The sequence below is a fragment of the Prunus avium genome, chromosome 1 (genome assembly GCF_965620075.1).
Source record: "Prunus avium chromosome 1, drPruAviu1.hap1.1, whole genome shotgun sequence".
NCBI classification, from domain to species: domain Eukaryota; kingdom Viridiplantae; phylum Streptophyta; class Magnoliopsida; order Rosales; family Rosaceae; genus Prunus; species Prunus avium.
In genome coordinates, this window is record NC_142284.1 from 7027406 (window position 1) to 7046644 (window position 19239).

General features: G+C 38.5%; 2 protein-coding genes and 1 pseudogene across 2 annotated transcripts; all 3 read left to right on the top strand.

Annotated features, from left to right (window-relative positions):
- The first annotated feature begins 4377 nt into the window (after positions 1–4377).
- On the top strand, positions 4378–6038 carry LOC110752509 (xyloglucan endotransglucosylase/hydrolase protein 22). Its single transcript, XM_021953181.2, has 3 exons — positions 4378–4891; positions 5004–5197; positions 5568–6038. The coding sequence occupies exons 1-3, from the start codon at positions 4634–4636 to the stop codon at positions 5977–5979; spliced, it is 864 nt and encodes a 287-aa protein (XP_021808873.1). The 5' UTR covers positions 4378–4633; the 3' UTR covers positions 5980–6038.
- Positions 6039–7371: 1333 nt separating this feature from the next.
- On the top strand, positions 7372–8841 carry LOC110752550 (putative xyloglucan endotransglucosylase/hydrolase protein 23). Its single transcript, XM_021953234.2, has 3 exons — positions 7372–7790; positions 7869–8062; positions 8280–8841. Exons 1-3 carry the CDS (start codon positions 7509–7511, stop codon positions 8692–8694), a joined length of 891 nt encoding a protein of 296 aa, XP_021808926.1. The 5' UTR covers positions 7372–7508; the 3' UTR covers positions 8695–8841.
- Positions 8842–16609: 7768 nt separating this feature from the next.
- Positions 16610–18595, top strand: LOC110752527 (putative xyloglucan endotransglucosylase/hydrolase protein 25; annotated as a pseudogene).
- Positions 18596–19239: the final 644 nt, after the last annotated feature.

Sequence of the window (19239 nt, forward strand, 5' to 3'; positions counted from 1 at the left end):
CAAATCAAAATATCCCATTAATAACCATGTTTCAGATGGGCTGAAGCAATGGCAGTTGAAATGGAAGCTCTGGAAAAGAATTCTACATAGGAAATGGTTCAGTTACCACAAGGGAAGAAACCAGTTGGATGTCGGTGGATATACACTGTTAAATACAAAGCTGATGGATCCATAGACAGATACAAAGCTCGATTAGTGGCCAAAGGGTATACACGGACATATGGAATTGACTACCAGGAGACATTTGCACCTATTGCCAAGATCAACACTGTATGTCTTATCATATCATTGGCTGCAAATCTTGACTGGCCATTACTGCAGTATGATGTAAAGAATGCATTTCTTCATGGGGACTTGCAAGAAGAAGTGTATATGGAACCACCATCAGGGATCTCTATGACACTCAGTCCCAACACCGTTTGCAAGTTGAGAAAATCATTATATGGGCTAAAGCAGTCACCACGAGCCTTGATGAGAGTCTCAAATTACATCTTTTTAATATTATTTTGGAGACTTTATGATATAATTTTGGCTTAATAAACATAATTTCACTTGTTGTTACATTTAATTCTCACCAACTGGATTCATGAATTTTCTATATTAATTTGGTGAACTTATTAGGTAAATTTATCTTTTGTAGGAAGTTAGAAAGCCAAAAGATGAACATACATTTGTCCAAGTTCAAGCCAGGTGTGAAGAAAATTGTTGGTGGATTTTATTGAAGAATTGATTGTGGGATTATTGTGATTATAAAGAAGGAAAGGAGAAGACAAAACCGTTGAAGCTAAAGAGCCTATTTCATGTCATTCATAGCCATTTAACGGCCACTACCTCGCCGTTATTTCTTTTCCACCAACTCTCCACCATCATCACATGTTTAATCCAATGAATCTCTCACTTAGACCCTTCATTACCTACCACGAATGTATTAACTTCCCACTCACCTCATTGACTACTATAAATCACCCATCAACTTATTTGGCAAGGATCCAGACGACAGATTTCTTTATCCATTTCATTCAAAATTTAGTGATGTTTTCCTTTGTAATGAGTTGCTAGAACTCTGGCTAAGGCTAAAGGGAATGTCCTTTGAGTAAGTTTGTGAATTGTTCTTTAATCCAATATACGGTATGAATTGCTAAATTCTTTTATTTTTGGTTGTTCAATATTTTCATATCCTTTTATTTTGATTGATGTTAAGTGCTATTATCTTTTCATGAGTTCAATTATATTTTTCTCATTGTTAAGAACTGACTTAGCATGCTTTTAAATTAAAAGATTAGATATTAAGCAACTACATTTTCTGAACAATCATTAATAAAAGATAACATTGAAAAAGTAAATTGGTTTTAATTTCTTTATCTTCCGGTTAAAGTTTCTCAATGATAATTTTAATCGAGTTTAATTTGGATTAAAGAGCATGAAACATATTTTGCTTAAAGAATTGAACCTTGATGCCTTAGCATTTCCATTATTGATATTTCATTTTAAAACTAAATCTCTACAACAATCAAATCAAATTACTTGTTCATTTTGCTTGTCACTTTTATTTTGGTACTTTTGATTATTTCTTTGTGTGCAGACATTTGCCTAACTGCTTCTTGAGGATACGATACTTGGACTTCCAAGATTATTACTACATGTGACTACTTGCACTTGGGTAGACGCAACAAGCCTGGTTTGGAAAATTCACCGATTCCATGAAGCGCTTTGGGTACACTCAGAGCAACTCGGATCACACTTTATTCTTAAAGCGTCGTGGTGACAAACTGACGGCCCTTATCATCTATGTTGATGATATGGTGGTTACCGGTAATGACAATGAAGAAATGAAGAATCTGCAGAAGCTCCTTGCTAGTGAATTTGAGATGAAGGAATTAGGTGAGTTACAATATTTTCTTGGCATAGAAGTTGCTAGATCAAAACATGGCATATTTCTATCCCAAAGAAAATATGTGTTAGATTTGTTAACAGAAATTGGAATGCTTGATTGCAAGCCAGTTGACACACCTATTGAGCAGAACCACAAGTTAGGGATGTATCCAGATCAAGTACCCACTGACAAAGAAAGGTATCAAAGATTGGTTGGGCCACTGATCTATCTATCACACACACGCCCCGACATAGCTTATGATGTGAGTATGGTGAGTCAGTTTATGCATCAACCGAGTGAGGCACACATGAATGGAGTAACACGGATTATGAGGTACTTGAAGGCTGCCCCTGCAAAAGGGTTGATGTTCTCCAAACATACACATATAAACCTGGAAGGATACACAGATGCTGATTGGGCAGGATCCATCACAGATAGACGTTCTACTTTTGGATATTTTACATTTGTGGGTAGCAACTTAGTCACTTGGAGAAGTAAGAAGCAAAGAGTTGTGGCTAGATCAAGTGCTGAAGCAGAATTTAGGGGAATGGCTCAAGTTCTGAGTGAATTGCTCTGGTTACGGAGATTACTGAAGGACCTTGGAGTTAAACCATTAAAGGCTACAAACTTGTACTGTGACAATAAAGCTGTAGTCGAGATAGCACATAACCCAGTACAACATGACCGTACCAAACATGTGGAAGTCGACCGACACTTCATCAAAGAGAAACTAGAAAGTGGTATAATTAAGTTTCCGTTTGTAAACTTGAAGAACCAACTTGCCGACATTCTAACAAAGGCCGTATCAAGTAAAGTTTTCTATGATTCACTTGACAAGTTGGGCATGCGTGATATTTGCACCAACTTGAGGGGAAGTGTTAGTCAAGACAAAAACAAGACATAGATAGCTTCCCTAAAACAAGGAAAAGCTTGTCTATCACACTTCCACTTTTCCATGTTTTATAGAAACACCTTTCCATGTTTACATTTCCATGTTTTAGGGAAACACAAATTCTGGAAATAATCTATGCTTTGTGATCTTGTTTGTAACTAATAGTTAGCTAGCTACATTTGTATAAATCTCCTCAAGATAGTAGTACAAGAAGCTGATTTTGCATTCTCTGCAAAACCTCTCACATTTCACATTCTCTGCAAAACCTCTCACATTTCACATTCTCTACTCTCTCAATTACACTATCTTTGGCAGTATCATATCTCGAATTCTCTTGGGATAACTATTAGGGAGGACCTCCGTACTCAGCCCTATTGGACCCCCTAGACTTGGTTGGGTTAAAGTTAACTCTGATGGTGCCTAGAAGTCGAACAAAACTGCAGGTCTGGGGTGATTATAAGAAATTATGAGGGAGTTTTCTGTAGTGGTTCAGCGGAGGGTAAGGTTTGCTAGTCTGTCCTTGCGGCTGAAGCTGACGCTGTGCTCAGTGGTCTCAAATTGGCTCTGTCTTTGTGACACCGTAAGATCATGATGGAGACTGATTCTCTAGTTGTGAAGTCTGGGATTTATGGGAATTATGGCAATCGAGCTTGGTATATTCTCCCGATTCTCTTAGAAATTCGGAAAATTGAGGCTCTTTTTCTCTGTCAAGTGGTGTTGGATCCCTCGAAACAAAAAGGGTAATGATTTTCCCACTCCCATTTTGACCACTTACACTCCTTTTTTAGTTATAAAATGGAGTGTAAGTGGACAAAATTGGAGTGGGGAAATCACCACTCAACAAAAATCGTGCATCTCATAAGGTGGCATTGATTGGAATTGGAGCGGTGCATAGGGTAACCTGGCTAGATCAGCCACCACCGTCCCTTGTTCTTATTTTAATTTCGAATGGGCTGCCATGCCCCCCTATATAATGTAATCTTATCTTTGTTGAGGCTGCTTTATGCACTAAGCTGCGTCTGGCTAGTGTCTGCAGTCTCAGCTTTCTGTTTGTTGCTTAAGTTTCCCCTGTTTTCCTGCTTTGGGTTTTATGAAGTTTCTCTCTTGACCAAAAAAAAAAAACCATTGTTTTCTCAGTCACTGTATTTAAATGGTGGCCATTGTTGACTAGAGACCTCTTGTTTGCATGTTAAGGCCTTTTTGGCTAAACCTCTTTAATATTCTTTAATTTGAAAACCACTTGCATAATATATTCATTTACTTATCTGCAAGGAACTAATTTAGGTTCGTACTAGGGGAGGAAGAACCTGCTAGTAGTGTGGTGAGTAATTCGACCAAAATCAGTAGGCTGGGCAGCTTGCCAAACAAAAATCTGACCCCCTAAGAAAAAACAAAAAACAAAAAACCTGGTCAGAAAGCTCTCAAAGCGTGTTATCTAGTGAAGGTTGCATGGTTTGTGCACTTGTGTGACATGCACATTTTCACACATCAAAACAAGGACTAGTCTCATTCATTGCCACCTGTGTCCACCTATTCCTCTCTACCTCGCAACTTGGCACTCTGGGATTATTATCTCCTTCCTTCCTCCACCTCTCTCTCTCTCTCTCTCTCTCTCTCTCTCTCTCTCTCTCTTACACACACACACATCACCTTTAAATTGCAAAACCATGCCTCCCAAATCACACCAACTCACCAAAATTTTACACCTTCCTAAGTCTCTCTTGCCCCGCCACTTACTTACATCTCTTGCTCTCTTACCCATTATTTAAAGCATGTATAGGATTTCTGCTTCCTCCCACACAAACCTCCAATCAAATTAGAAATATAACTAAACCCTAAATTAGTCAGTGGCTTCCTTTTGTTTTCCAATGTTGTTAATGTTGTTAATGTTGTTATTGGTTAGTTCCATTTTGGTTTGCTATGCTGGAAACTTGAACGGAGATTTCGACATTACATGGGGAGATGGCCGTGGAAAAATACTCAACAACGGTCAGCTCCTAACCTTGTCACTCGACAGAGCCTCTGGCTCGGGCTTCCAATCCAAGCACGAGTATCTGTTTGGAAAAATTGACATGCAGATCAAGCTTGTCCCTGGAAACTCTGCTGGCACTGTCACTACCTACTATGTGAGTCACGTGCCTCTAATTGTATATTAATATTTGCATAAATATTTTTAATTTTTGGAGACTGGTGAGTCTTATATTAATTAATTATATATGCTTTTTTTTTTTTTCGCAGCTATCATCAAAAAGGTCAACATGGGATGAGATCGATTTGGAGTTCTTGGGGAATCTGAGTGGTGATCCTTACATTCTTCACACCAATATATATACCCAAGGCAAAGGCGATAGAGAGCAACAATTCTACCTATGGTTCGACCCCTCCTCTAATTTTCATACCTACTCTATCCTCTGGAATCCCCAGCGCATCATGTAAGCAAAATGTTATTTTTCGAACAATCTAACATGTTATGATGCCAAATTTTATTTCTGTACGTGGGTGTAAAACAATTGTTATTTTATCAACACTTTGATAAGTTATGTTGTTATATTTTTAATTTTATTAGTAATGGGGTTTTTTTTGGGTCATAAACCCTAAATTTGGGTTTTTCATGGGAAATGAAAAATGGGTGAGTTTATGTCTATAATATAGGAGTTACATGGACCTTTCTCTTAAGAACCCTAATTTTATTTACCACGTTATTCTTATTTGAAAATATGGTAATATAAAATTGCCCACATATTAAACGAAAATTTATTTGATGAATTTAAATTAAATTAAATTATAATTTTCCGTTGTTAGATTATCTGTTGATGGCACACCCATCAGAGAGTTCAAGAACCTAGAGGCATCCATTGGAGTTCCTTTCCCAAAGAGCCAACCAATGAGGATTTTCTCTAGCCTCTGGAATGCTGATGACTGGGCAACAAGAGGAGGGCTGGTCAAGACAGATTGGTCACAAGCTCCATTCACAGCCTCCTATCGAAACTTCAACGCCGATGCTTGTGTATGGTCTTCTGGTGCATCTTCTTGTAGCTCATCATCATCTTCAACATCAAGACCTACCAGTAAATCGTGGCTCACAGAAGTTCTTGATACCTCAAAGCAAGAGAGGCTCAAGTGGGTCCAAAAGAATTACATGATCTATAACTATTGTACGGATATAAAGCGCTTCCCACAAGGCTTCCCTCCTGAATGTAGAATAAAACTCTAGATGGATGTAATAAAATAAGAGTTAGATGGATGTAATAAAATAAGAGTTATTTAAATTAACACCTCTGTTTCACATTGCTTTCATAAAAACCCATTCCATTAATTTTCCACTAAAAGTTGTTGATGTCATAATTTTGTTTTCCAAATGACAATGTTGACCTCAAAGATTAGATTGCACATATACTGTAAGCTCTAATCATTGAGGCTAAATTTGTCATCAATTTTTTCGATGAAAAATGAAAGAAAGAGATTTTGTGAAAATAATTTGAAATCGCAAAGATATTAGTGTAATAAGGCTTTTGTTACCAACCTTAATCTAGAATTGTGTATTCTTATTAATAGTATCTATATATGATTAGTTTTCAATTATGTATTACTGATTTCGGTTACAATACTGATTTACCATTGTCCTTTATGATCAGAGTAGAACCAAGAAGAATTTTCTTGAGGATCAGTTCCCCAAATAAAGTCAGAAAGTACGTTTCAATTTTTGAGATGCGATGCAGTAGGAGGCGAGTCTTGGACTGTTATCATGAACCAATTGTTACATGACAACACGTTTGAATACCTTGCGTCTTCTGAACAATTCATTTCTAGTTAAAGAACTAATTCCTTGAACATTAATGCTATTTCTGCCCCGTTCTGACCGTGGTGGTGACAACCGTTGAAATATAAGTCGCCCAAATCCATGTGTAGGGTTTTGAAAACATATATAATGTTGAAGATAAAATACATTAAAGAGTGTTTTAAAAAGGAGATAAGAGGAAACTAATTGTTGTTTAAAATTTAAAATCTTTTATTTTCATACAACGATTTATAAAATGACGTAAGTGCATATACACATGAGACATATTATAAGGCACAAATGGATAAAAGAGAGAAAAATAAATAAAAGACTATAATGAACAAATTTGATTATAAATAAAAGGAAGAAGAGTTTGGTAATCGTAACAGTTTTCAACATCAAACATGACATGCCATGCGATTTTTCCCAAACAGGTATTGCCTAATGCTTATGATGATTTTGTTTTCTCCTCTCACCTGTGCAAACGTGTGGATATGGCTTTTGGTCCACAACGTATAAAGATATACATATATAATATTATTGTCGGTGGTGGGGTGGTTTGGTTTTGGATAGAAACAAGCAAATGGTCTTAAGGTTTGGTAAAGGGATGGCTAAAGGTGAACTGGGCCTCACCTCCCCATGCAAACACTTTCCTCACTTAAAAAATCTGTTCAAAACCGCGTCCTGTAAATGGGTTTTTTTACCCTCGAATAATTCCCCTTTGCATTGATGAGAAATCTAACTGGGCACAGCTAGCAAATTGAACCTTCCAATCTCTTTCCCTTCAGTCAGAACCACATCATCTCCACTACTATATAAAGCACAAGCCATGCTATATTTCTATGCACACCAAACTCTCATAATCACAGCAATATAGCTCTCTCCCTCTCTCTCTCTCTATATATATATCATTCTCTCCATCTGAATATTTCTCTTCTCTTTTTACTCATTTCCAAACAAAACCCATGGCTTCCTTTAAATCATCTCTTTCATTTATACTACTGATTGCTCTTCTTGCTACTAGCTCTTTGTTGGTTGCCTCTGCTGGTAACTTCAACCAGGACTTTCAGATAACATGGGGAGACGGTCGAGCTAAGATTCTCAACAATGGCGAGCTTCTTACTCTCTCACTTGACAAAGCCTCTGGCTCTGGCTTTCAATCCAAAAATGAGTATTTGTTTGGCAAGATTGATATGCAGCTCAAGCTTGTCCCTGGAAATTCTGCTGGCACTGTCACAGCCTACTATGTAAGTTAATCTTTGGAATATTTATTTCACTTCCATTTTCTTGAACCTTTCTTGTATCTGACTGATAAATTTTTGCAGTTATCCTCAAAAGGGTCAACATGGGATGAGATAGATTTTGAGTTCTTGGGGAACTTGAGTGGTGATCCTTACATTCTTCACACCAATGTCTTCAGCCAAGGCAAAGGAAACAGAGAGCAACAATTCTATCTCTGGTTTGACCCAACTGCTGATTTCCACACCTATTCAATTCTTTGGAACCCACAGCGCATTGTGTAAGTAACCCAATGACCCAAATCTTGTTCAAATCAAGTTTCGATTTTAAATATCCCAATGCGGTCTTAGCTTTAGTGGTAGAACAGTCGGCATGCAGACTAGTGGTCTGCGGTTCAATCCCTCATGGCACCGTGTGGTTTGCGGTTCAAATATATGTATTTTTTCCTTCTATAGTCCATTCTCCACTAACTTTACTCTCTGTTTGCTCTGTTTCAGCTTCTCTGTAGATGGCACTCCCATCAGAGAGTTCAAGAACCAAGAATCCAACGGTGTTCCATTCCCAAAGAACCAACCAATGAGGATCTACTCAAGCCTTTGGAATGCAGATGATTGGGCCACAAGGGGTGGGCTTATCAAAACAGATTGGAGCATAGCTCCTTTCACCGCTTCCTACAGGAACTTCAATGCCAACAATGCTTGTGTTTCATCAAATGGAGTTTCTTCATGCAGCTCATCGTCATCTCCAAATTCTTCCTCTTCTGCATCAACTAGCAACGCATGGCTCTCAGAAGAGCTTGATTTAACAAGGCAGGAGAGGCTGAGATGGGTGCAGAAAAACTACATGATCTATAATTACTGCACTGACACTAAGCGATTTCCCCAGGGCCTCCCTACAGAATGCAAGTCATAAATGGCTTAAATTAAATCGATGTTTTAATTCTTTAATCTATGATTCTTTTGTTCGTTTTCCAAGCGTACCTTATTCAGTGTATTTTCTGTTGTAATATAACTTCAAGTTCTAATATATACAAGGATTCAATATAACTTTATTTTTAAATAGTTTTCTTTTGGGCCGTCATAGGGCTTCCCTTAGGGCTGGCTCTGATTATACTGGATGCCAATCTCAAGCACTTTCTGTAGGGTTGATTGGCTTGCCATTGGGCCCATCAAGGCCCTGGATAGTTAGTAAAATATAGATAATATATTATACATACGTGTATTATTCGAAAATTTTCTTTTAAATATAGGGTGAAAACTTCAACCATTACATGAAAATAAAAATTTATTTATTTAATTTTCTTATCTCTATTTTTTTTCAATAGTATGTAAACAATAAGGATAACATACACGAATAATGTGCATTATTGCAATATTCTAAAAAAAGGTGTATTGTAATTGAAAAATAACTACGTATACAATACAAGAATAATGTGCTTTCTTAGACATGTCAGAATTCCAGACCCTAAACTTGGTCCTTTTTCTCCTTGCCGACAATCAACCCTTCCTCAGTTAGGGGGCAGGTGGCTACTGCTCCTTCTCCCCTCCGCCTTTCTTCTCCCTTCCTCTCCTTCTCTTCCCTTCTTCTTCTCTCATCTTTTTTCCTCCCTCTTATCTTCTCTCCCTCTCTTTCCACTTTCCTAGGGGCTCTTGCTGGCCCCTATCTCCCCTTCCTCTTCTCCCCCCCTTCCCCTCTCCAGATCTACTTGGTGGTTGGTGTTTGTTTTGTTGGGTTGTTTTTGCAATATTCTAGGTGGCTGGTGTTTTCTCTCTCTCTCGACGACGGCGGCAGTAGTGACGTTGGAAATAATGAGAGAAAAACCACACATACATACGCTTTAAGTATCGAAATGATAATAAGGTATACTGTAAATAATATCCAAAATCCAAAACCAATTATACAATAAATATATAAAATCTAAAATCCTTCAACTTACAAGCATGCATTTCCCAAGATACATACTTGCAAAACATAGCTTGAGCATTCTCAAATAATATCGCAATATCCTTTTAGAAAATAATACCAGTTGCAAACATGCAAAGTAACTTTTAAGTGAAATTATAGGTAAATAGATATATAGACAGAACCACACAAATCTAGTACCGTGGATGAGCGGTGCAACACAGGGACTACTACTATCTAGATCACATGGCAGAATCCTCAATACATATCTAGCTAGGGATGAGTTGTCCATTAAGGGGACTAAGCTCCCCAGATACGAACGATAGAATCCTCAATACACAAGGGACTGAAACAACCTGTCATATGCTCGCAGATGGTCCCCTTAAGGGCAAAACATCTTTGACACACATGCCAAAGAGTTACCACGTGTCCTGATGCGTCTCAAGGATTACTCTAATTTATTAGGAGTGTGATTCGAATTCAGGTGCAAGGGGGTGGGCACACTACTCTAAAATAAAAAATGAAAAAAAGAGGAGATATTGGGCATGTGACTGGGTCCACAATTCGCTGAGGTGTTTTTTCCCCCTCTAAGTTTTTTTTTGTCAAGGTAATTCATTCGATAAAGATGAAAGGGATTACACAATCAGAAAATGCAAAAATAAAAACCAACCCAACACTGATAGTTACAAGGCCTCAGCCCAACAGAAATTAAAAAAAGCACCATAAAGAAAAACCCTAAAACAAATATCTAGCCTAATACAAACACAAAGGACGAACCCTAAATCTAAGAAGCTACAACCGCCACTTCTCCATTGCCGCGCTGCCGTTGCAAATCCACAACTGCCATAGATGGGTAACCAGTAATAAGACAGACCATTGCTTAGAACGGAGAATGGTGGTGGACAAACCACCCACGCAAAAAGCGCTACCATAATCCTAGAAGCAAGTGCAAAGAGCACTTTTGAAGCATCCTCATCCATGAAGCCGAGGAGCAGTGGCTGGTGGTTTAGATCTCGGGTTAGGACATAGTATGAGGGAATGTGTGGAGGACACCATAATAGAGAAGGGACAAGGGATGTAGAGGTGAGAAGTGTAGATTGAAGAACAACATTTATGGGTGGGGGAGAAAGAGGAGAGTGGAAGTGCAGATAAGGGTTTTCCAAATTTGGGCATAATTTAGGGAAATTTAAGGTGAGGGTGAAGAGAAAAAAGTAGAGAAAGTCAAACATAGATAAAGGGGAAGAGGAGAACTTGAGGGAGATGCAATGGATAGATGGGGGTGTTTAGAGACACAAGGAGTGAAAGATGAGAGAGACCAGAGGGATGGGAAGGAATGGGAGAGGAGATTCAAAGAGATAAGGAGCAAAAACAAACAAAAAGAAAAGTAACATAAACTCTCACAGAGGAGAGAGAAGACTCTCACAAAGGAGAGAGAGAGAGAGAGAGAGAGAGAGAGAGAGAAAGAGGAGAAAGAGGAAGTGGGAAAGAGGAGAGGAGAGGGGAGGAGGAACTAAGTGTTGTAAAATTGGCTCACATTAAGTTTGCAAGTGAAGGAGCAAGCGACCGATGGCAAGGTTTGGGCGACCGGTCGTTTTGAAGCAGATTCGAGGTCTGTTGAAGAAGTTGGAATTCGCAGCAGGCGACCGGTCGCCAGGAACGTGCGACCGGTCGCCAGTGTTGCTGTTTCGTTTTTCCATGCGTTTTTCAACGTGTCTTCACATGTGCTTGTTCCCTACCTAATCCATCGGGCCTCCAAAGAGTTTTAGGGGTTCTAAGAAGTCTAGCAAGATGCTGGAAAAGCTGGAACTCTATTAAACAATGTTTGTTGACTTGCTTCAAGGAGTACCTACCCTATAGCTCTAGAAAGGGTGGCTGAAGGTGCAGCCACTAATGACTAGCCTTTGTTCTGCCCAAGTTGTGGTCCAAGTCTGGAAACCAAGGGGAGAACGTGGGAGAAAAGGATGGAGCCTTCTCTTAGGTCCAAAGGCTTGTGTATTAAAGGGAAGAGGAAGCAAGACAGCAATTGTGTGGTTTTACTTCTCAAGGAGTGGACAAGTAGCTGGGAGCTAGTGTGTCCAAGAGAGGTTTAACTCACCAAGGGAGGAAGAGAGAGAGGGCAATCAGTTCATGTTAGGAGCTGAGTTGGGTCTTGAGAGTCTAGACACCAAGTGTGAGAGAGTGTTCACAAGTGCATCAAAGTGTTGACCAAGGGGTGAGAGAGAAAAGAGAGCTTGGGAGAGAATAGAGTTCTAATGGGGTTTCTGTGTAAACCAAAGTTGTAACTTATTCTTTCATTAGTGAATTTCTCAAGGGGATCACCAAGAGGATGTAGGCAATTGCTGAACCCCTAAAATACTTGTGTCATTTTGTGCTTGGTTGGTTTCTCAAGTGTGTGTGTGTGTGTGTGATTCATCCATAATTGTGTGTGTCACAAAGTCCATCAACAACAAGATCATTAGGGGAGTGAGTGAAAGTGTTAGTCCATTTTCACAACACTAAGGCCTCCTCCCCCAATGCGGCGCTGCAAGTGTTTTCATAGGAGGGGCTAGGGTTAGAGAGAAAAAATTCTTGAAAACTTTCTCTGTTTATGTTCTCTACACATTAAACTATATTCCCCCTCTAAGTTGTGAAGAGGAATGTCGCTCCATTTTTGTGAAGAAGATTTCACATATTAAGCGAAATTGTTAATATTGGTTTTTATATTTCTATGCATATTTATGGTTCAAACATTCTAGAGCACATTGTCACACGAGTTCCATGATGGTTGAATAGAGGATATTTTAAGTTAAACTGTTCAACTCTTGAATGTATGAGGAAAACAAAAATGAAAGTTGAGAATAAACGTTGGAAATGAGGATTTTTGACTTGATAGGGGTTTGGGGTTGGAGAAATTGTGCGCATGATGGTTGAATAGGCCTACAAGTATTCCTTCAAATTCTTAGTAAGAAAGATGGGGATTCAAATTCAAATTTTGCCTAAGATGGCTTGGGAACCAATTATCCTTTTGAGGAAGCTTTGGATAAAGATTGGACAATGCAAAATGTTGAGTTCTTAAAGGATGTCTATGCAAATTGGTAATAATACTACGCATCATTGATCCATGATGGCCAAGACAGTAACGAACTTTTGGTTCGTGATAGTATGAGCTTCATTTACTTTTGTGGTATAAGAAATTTATTCCTCCCTTTTTTTTCTTAAAGGTCAAGAGCTACATTTCCCTTTCTTCATTAGTGTGCGTTGAAGTTATTGTTTCGTTATTTTTGTTTGAGTGAGTTCATTTGCCATGGTATTTTTCTTGTGAGCTAACATAGCTCATCATTTTATTATTTTTGCTTTGAATTTCTTCCATTTTCATTCAATCTTGGCGTTGTCATCCTGTTCGTGGAGGTATGACCACAGTGGAAACACACCAGCAAAGGCATGAGCAACAATACTGGCACCATAACAGGCAGGAGCAACAATACTGGCACCAACAAGAGCAACAAGGCAGACAACTGTGGCAACAGCAATAGCAGAGACAATACAAGGGACTGACACCAGCAAGAGCAATATAAGGCACTGGCAGCAGCAACAGCAGAGACAACTTCTCTTCACTCCCCCTCTCCCCCTGAAGAGAAGGGGTCGATGGAGCCATACGATCAATGATACTTGAGAAACATGCACTGACTAACACTGAGATGTAGCATAATCAGCCATGGCAGATAGGTGGTTAAATCGCAGTGGAATATATGAGCAGCGGTGTCACTCCCCCTCAAATCCGACGATGTATGAGAGTCAAGATTTGGAGAAAGTAACACCCAAATAAAGTTGCAACACTCCCCCTCAAATCCGACGCTGGTAAAGGGTCGAGATTTGGAAGAAGAGAAATTGAAATAATAGTAAAGAGACTCAAGCATGCCAGTCTCGTGGCAGAAACAAATGCAAAGGGGAAGGTGGTAGCATACGGTTGTCCCATGAAGAAAAAACTTCAGAAAAGGAGAATAGTAAGGGAGGAAACCCAACAAATCATGAACAGAGACAAAGACAAAGATAAGGTGCTCAAAACTGAGAAGCGGAAAGGCAACTCAAGAGAGTTACCGAAGAAGACAGAGACTGGCAGAACAGTCAAAGAAAAGGCTCGGCAAGCGGTGACGAGGCTTGCGGAGGAAAGCAACAGCTCGGTGAGCGGTGACGAGGCTCACGGAGGAAAGCAACGGCTCGATGAGCGGTGATGAGGCTCACGGAGGAAAGCAACGGCTCGATGAGTGGTGACGAGGCTCACGGGGTAAAGAGACTTGTTATGAAGTTTCAAAGATAGAGAAGCTGAGACATCAAGAAAGACCATCTGGCATACAAAGATGAAAAAATAAAAATTTTGGAACAGTAGCAAAGAAACATGTGAAGGCTAGGTGCGGTGAAAACACATATGAGAGGATGAACAAAAGATGGTAACTATACAAGATGAAGACCCATGATGGGTTAGGAATGAGGAGTGCCATCGACTCTCAATTTGGCAGAGGTTGTCACAGGGGAACACAACGGAGCATAGCAAATACACAAATACGGTAGATGCACGAAGATAGGAATGACACGAACACAGCAACACAACACACAAACCCAGGAGGGCACACAGGGCACCGGTAGGAAAAAAATATGAGGCTAGAACACGGGTGAGCACAACACACGGGTCACAAGAAAAGTTGGCTCTGATGCCATGTCAAACAAAGTAAGGTAAATATTGAGTTATGCTAAGATACGCTCATATTATTATTCTTTTCCAATATGGAGGTATTTATACAAGTACAAAGATGTGTTAACCCTAAATAAAATAGGAAATATATCTAAATTACAATAGGAAGTAAATCTCTATTACAATAGGACTAAATAATAATTGGTAAGTAACCAAAATTCTAATGAAATAAGGAACCAAAATCCTAACTAAGTAAGGACTCGCCAACAAATTTTCCCAATCATCCTCAACCACCATCATCCAAATCCAACATGCCCCACTATGGATGATGGTGGCTGAGGATGATTGGGAGTAGGGAGGGATGGGTTTGGGGTGATGGGTCTGTGTGGTTAATATTTAAAAAAAATTAAATCTATTTTTTATATTAAGTTTGGATTGTAAAGTTTTTTAATAGCTAATTATAATGCCCCTGTCACATAAGCATCCTTAACAGTTTTGTAGACGGAAGTGGTAAAGTGAAAAAATTTCAACAATTTTTAGAGATTATGAAGGTTAAGTGAAAAAATTTCAGTTTCGGAGGGTAAAGTGAGACCGCACGCCTGTTTCAAGTAGTAAAACAGTAATAATTGTGAATCGGCACCCAAACACTGTTTACCCTTATCTGAACTTCTAAAAGGGCAAAGAAGAAAAAATATACGATGAGGAGTTGGAAGCCAAAAAAAAGAAAGATAAAAAAAAGCGTGAATTAATATCAATAAAACATATTTTAAAGCCTAAGTACATTCAAAGTTAGATTGTTTAGGGATCTTAAAACCATACGAATCAAAGTAATTTCCACCTTAAAAATCTTCAATCTATGTGCCCAGCTATAATTGGCTTAGCATTTGAGTAAATTTCTTGTTTAGGAGGGCTCCATCCATAAGCTTTAGCATTTTTATTTTTCCATTTTTAAAAGGAAACGTGATTAGCTTGCCAGTAGTTACATAGGAAAATTCTTATGTGTAAAATGGCCTCACGGATCTGTGATACATTTGGCTATAATGCAACGCAGGAGGTGGCGAGCTCTATAAAATATAATGAGGTTGTGTCATGCTCTGGTGATGCCACGCGTTAATTTATAAAACAAAATAAGAACTTAAATAAATTGAAAACAAAACCAGCAACCACAGCTGTAGGAGATGCGCACAAAGGCACAGTCTGAGAAATGCCAACAACAACTCCAATGAAAGTTTCTTATTTTATTTTTCTCAAGCACTAACATCTTATATTACAAGATTAAAAAAATAGCAGTCCTATAGAAATTTTAGGATTGCTTTCATAATTTAGTCAAAAAAGCCACTAGCCACAAAGGGATCTTAATTAAGATTGCAAACTTAAAATAATTACGAAAAGATAAAGCTTAAAAAAACCAAGTCATAACAATATTAATAATACTCTCACAAAGGAGAAATGAAAAGCTCTCACAAAAGAAGATGTGAAAACTACAAAGAAAACTCAAAGAGTTTATGTGACTTATTCCAAACATAAAGAAACCGAAAACAAGGATGGTGGTGGAGATCCGACGTCAACTGTTTTGGTGTTTTTGAGGTGTTTAACAACCGCCAAGAGCTCAACTGTTTTGGTGTTTTTTAGGTGTTTAACTTCAAGTTAACACACTACCGAAAAAAAGTGTCAATATTCATCATTACTTGGTGATATTTGGTGACTAATGTGGGATGATTAAAGGCTTTAGTCACCAACAAAAGCCTTAAGTCACCAAAAAGGGCTTTTTTGGTGACTAAAGTCTTAGTCACCCCAAATTAATCACCAAATAATGATGACTGTTGTTAATTTTTTTTTGTAGTGACGTGACACATAACAGAAAAATATTATTTAATTCTCTTAAAATATTTGAAGATTACTTTAGAGTAAAATGAAATAACCAATTTTTAGTATTATTTTTTGTCATCAAAATGCCTTTTGGCGGTGAATGGAGGTTCAAATAAAATAATGCACAGTGTTTAAAGCAGGATGACAAAATGCTGTGCAATGTCGTCTCCTACTAATATTATTATATTAATGCCAAAATGCTGCGTTCCATACAGCTTTGTTGTGCGTTTTGACAACCCGTTCCAACAACCGCCAAGAGCTCAAACCTCTGTTTTTATCTAATTTATTTATCTATTGTATTCATTGCCCTGACCAAGTATATTATATAAATACCAAATTGATAACTCACTTTTGTCACATCCAAACTTTCATTGCAAAACAACCGTCATGGCTTCTTCTTCTCCACCATCAAAATACTTCTCCCTTGTGGTTTTGGTGCTTTGTTTTATTGTTGGCTCTTTGGTGGCTGTTGCCTCTGCTGGTAATTTCAATCAAGATTTTGAGATTACATGGGGTGATGGCAGAGGTAAGATTTTAAACAACAACGAGCTTCTTATGCTGTCTCTTGATAAAGGCTCAGGCTCAGGATTTCAATCCACAAATGAGTATCTGTTTGGCAAGATTGATATGCAGCTTAAGCTTGTCCCTGGAAACTCTGTTGGCACTGTCACTGCCTACTATGTAAGTTTTAATTTGTGCTAGCTCTAATTAATATTACTCTTTGTCTCGCACTGGCTTGCAGCTCAAGTCATTAACAACGTTTATTCTGCATCCGAAGTCTTCCTGTCGAATCTCCCTCCCCCAATATTACTTTGCTTAAAATAAAAAATAAAAAATATAACTCCTTGTATCAAAAATAAATTAAAGTTACTTTTTGTTTGTGAATTTGCAGTTGGCCTCAAAAGGATTAACATGGGATGAGATTGATTTTGAGTTCTTGGGGAACCTAAGTGGTGATCCTTACATCCTTCACACCAATGTGTATAGCCAAGGCAAGGGCAACAGAGAGCAACAGTTCTACCTCTGGTTTGACCCAACTGCTGATTTCCACACATATTCAATCCTTTGGAACTCGCAACGCATTGTGTAAGTAGCCGCCAACATGACTTTGCACTCAAATCATTTACTTCAAGAGTATTTTCTTAGTCCTCCAGAGTTGTCACACCATAATTTAGTGGCTTGAATGATATTGGACTAATGTACTGGCTGCTGTTTGGTGAAGTTATAAATGATTGGCGGAATGTATTTTATTAAACAATTGTCTATATTGTGTCTTATCTCATCTAGACGGGTGAGACTCGTAAAAATAAGAACTAGTTTTGAATTCAATTCCAATTCAGTCCAGGCCAAGCCACCCAACAAGCTCGGACATGTCTCTATTCCTACGAAATTTATGATCATATACATGTAAAGTGACACAATATTTTGTAAACAAATAAACAATAATATCTCTACTATAATATTATGATTTTTTTAAAATTTCTAGGGGTATTAAAATGGTTGTGTTTTTCTTTTCTATGTCAGCTTCTAGGGGTGGTCTGGTTAAGACAGACTGGACCAAAGCTCCTTTCACCGCCTTCTACAGGTGTCAAATTTTCCAGGTTAACGGGCCGAGGGCTCACTCCAACAATACCGATACTCCTCCCACTTTACCACCTGCACAATCCTCAGGTGTGGGGTTTTATCACAAAAGGCCTCGGTATTAATTAGAGATGGGTATTTCTATTTAAACTACTTTCTCTTTGGCCCTCTAGCCGATGTGGGACAACAATGAGTTCCAACACTCCCCCGCACGTGAGACCCCATTTTTATGAGTCACACGTGGAGATCCACATCGGCAACCACGTGGAGCCATGTAGGGACTCACCCATCGCGCGGGGCCAAACGGGGACCCACCCATCACGTGGCAAGTACGGGCCCACAACTTGGCTCTGATACCATGTCAAATTTTCCAGGTTAACGGGCCGAGGGCCCACTCCAACAACACCGATATTGTCCCCACTTTACCACCTGCACAATCCTCAGGTGTGGGGTTTTATCACAAAAGGCCTCGGTATTAGTTAGAGATGGGTATTTCTATTTAAACTACTTTCTCTTTGGCCCTCTAGCCGATGTGGGACAACAATGAGTTCCAACAACAGGAACTTCAATGCCATTAATGCCTGCGTATGGTCCTCTGGGGCATCTTCTTGCACTTCAAAGTCTCCATCTTCAACTAGCTCAGCTGGAAATACATGGCTTTCTCAAGAGTTTGATTTGGCAAGTCAGGAGAAACTGAAATGGGTGCAAAGAAACTACATGATTTACAATTACTGCAAAGACACCAGGAGATTTCCCCAAGACTTTCCTCAAGAATGCGCACTACTGTCTTGAGAAACTGAGAAGAGAGACTTTGATCGATCCTTTTTTCTGCTTTGATGTTCCCTTTAGGTTTTTAAATTATATCTTGTATGTCAATGTCTAAAGATATTTTTCTTGCTTTTAATGAAAATATCCAAGGTCTCGATTAGTCTCGGCTAGGGAAACAAGATTGGGAATCATTAAATAAATAAATAAAAAAGCAGCATGTATAGCCGTGCGGCTATACTATTTCTTTCAAAAAAAAAAGAAACAATAAGTATAGCCGGGCCGCTATAGTATTTAATAAAACAAAAATTAAGAAATCGGACCCTTCTAGTTGCATTAGTTCATACTATTTCTTTTATTATTATAACAAATTAGAAGAATGGAGTATTGCCGTGCGGCTACACTATATCTTTAACTATATCAGTAAAGAAAATTAGAAAAAAATGAGTATCGCCGGGCGGCTTTACTATTTCTTTTTAAAAAAAATGAAAAAAGCGAGTGTAGCCGTGCAGCTATCCTATTTCTTCAACAACAAAAAACATTGGAAAAAGCAAGTATGGCCGTGCGGCAATACTATTTATATAAAAAAAACATTAAAAAAAGCGAGTATACAAGTGAAAAAAATGAGTTATAGCCGTGGCTATACTATTTAATATCACAAAATTAAGAAA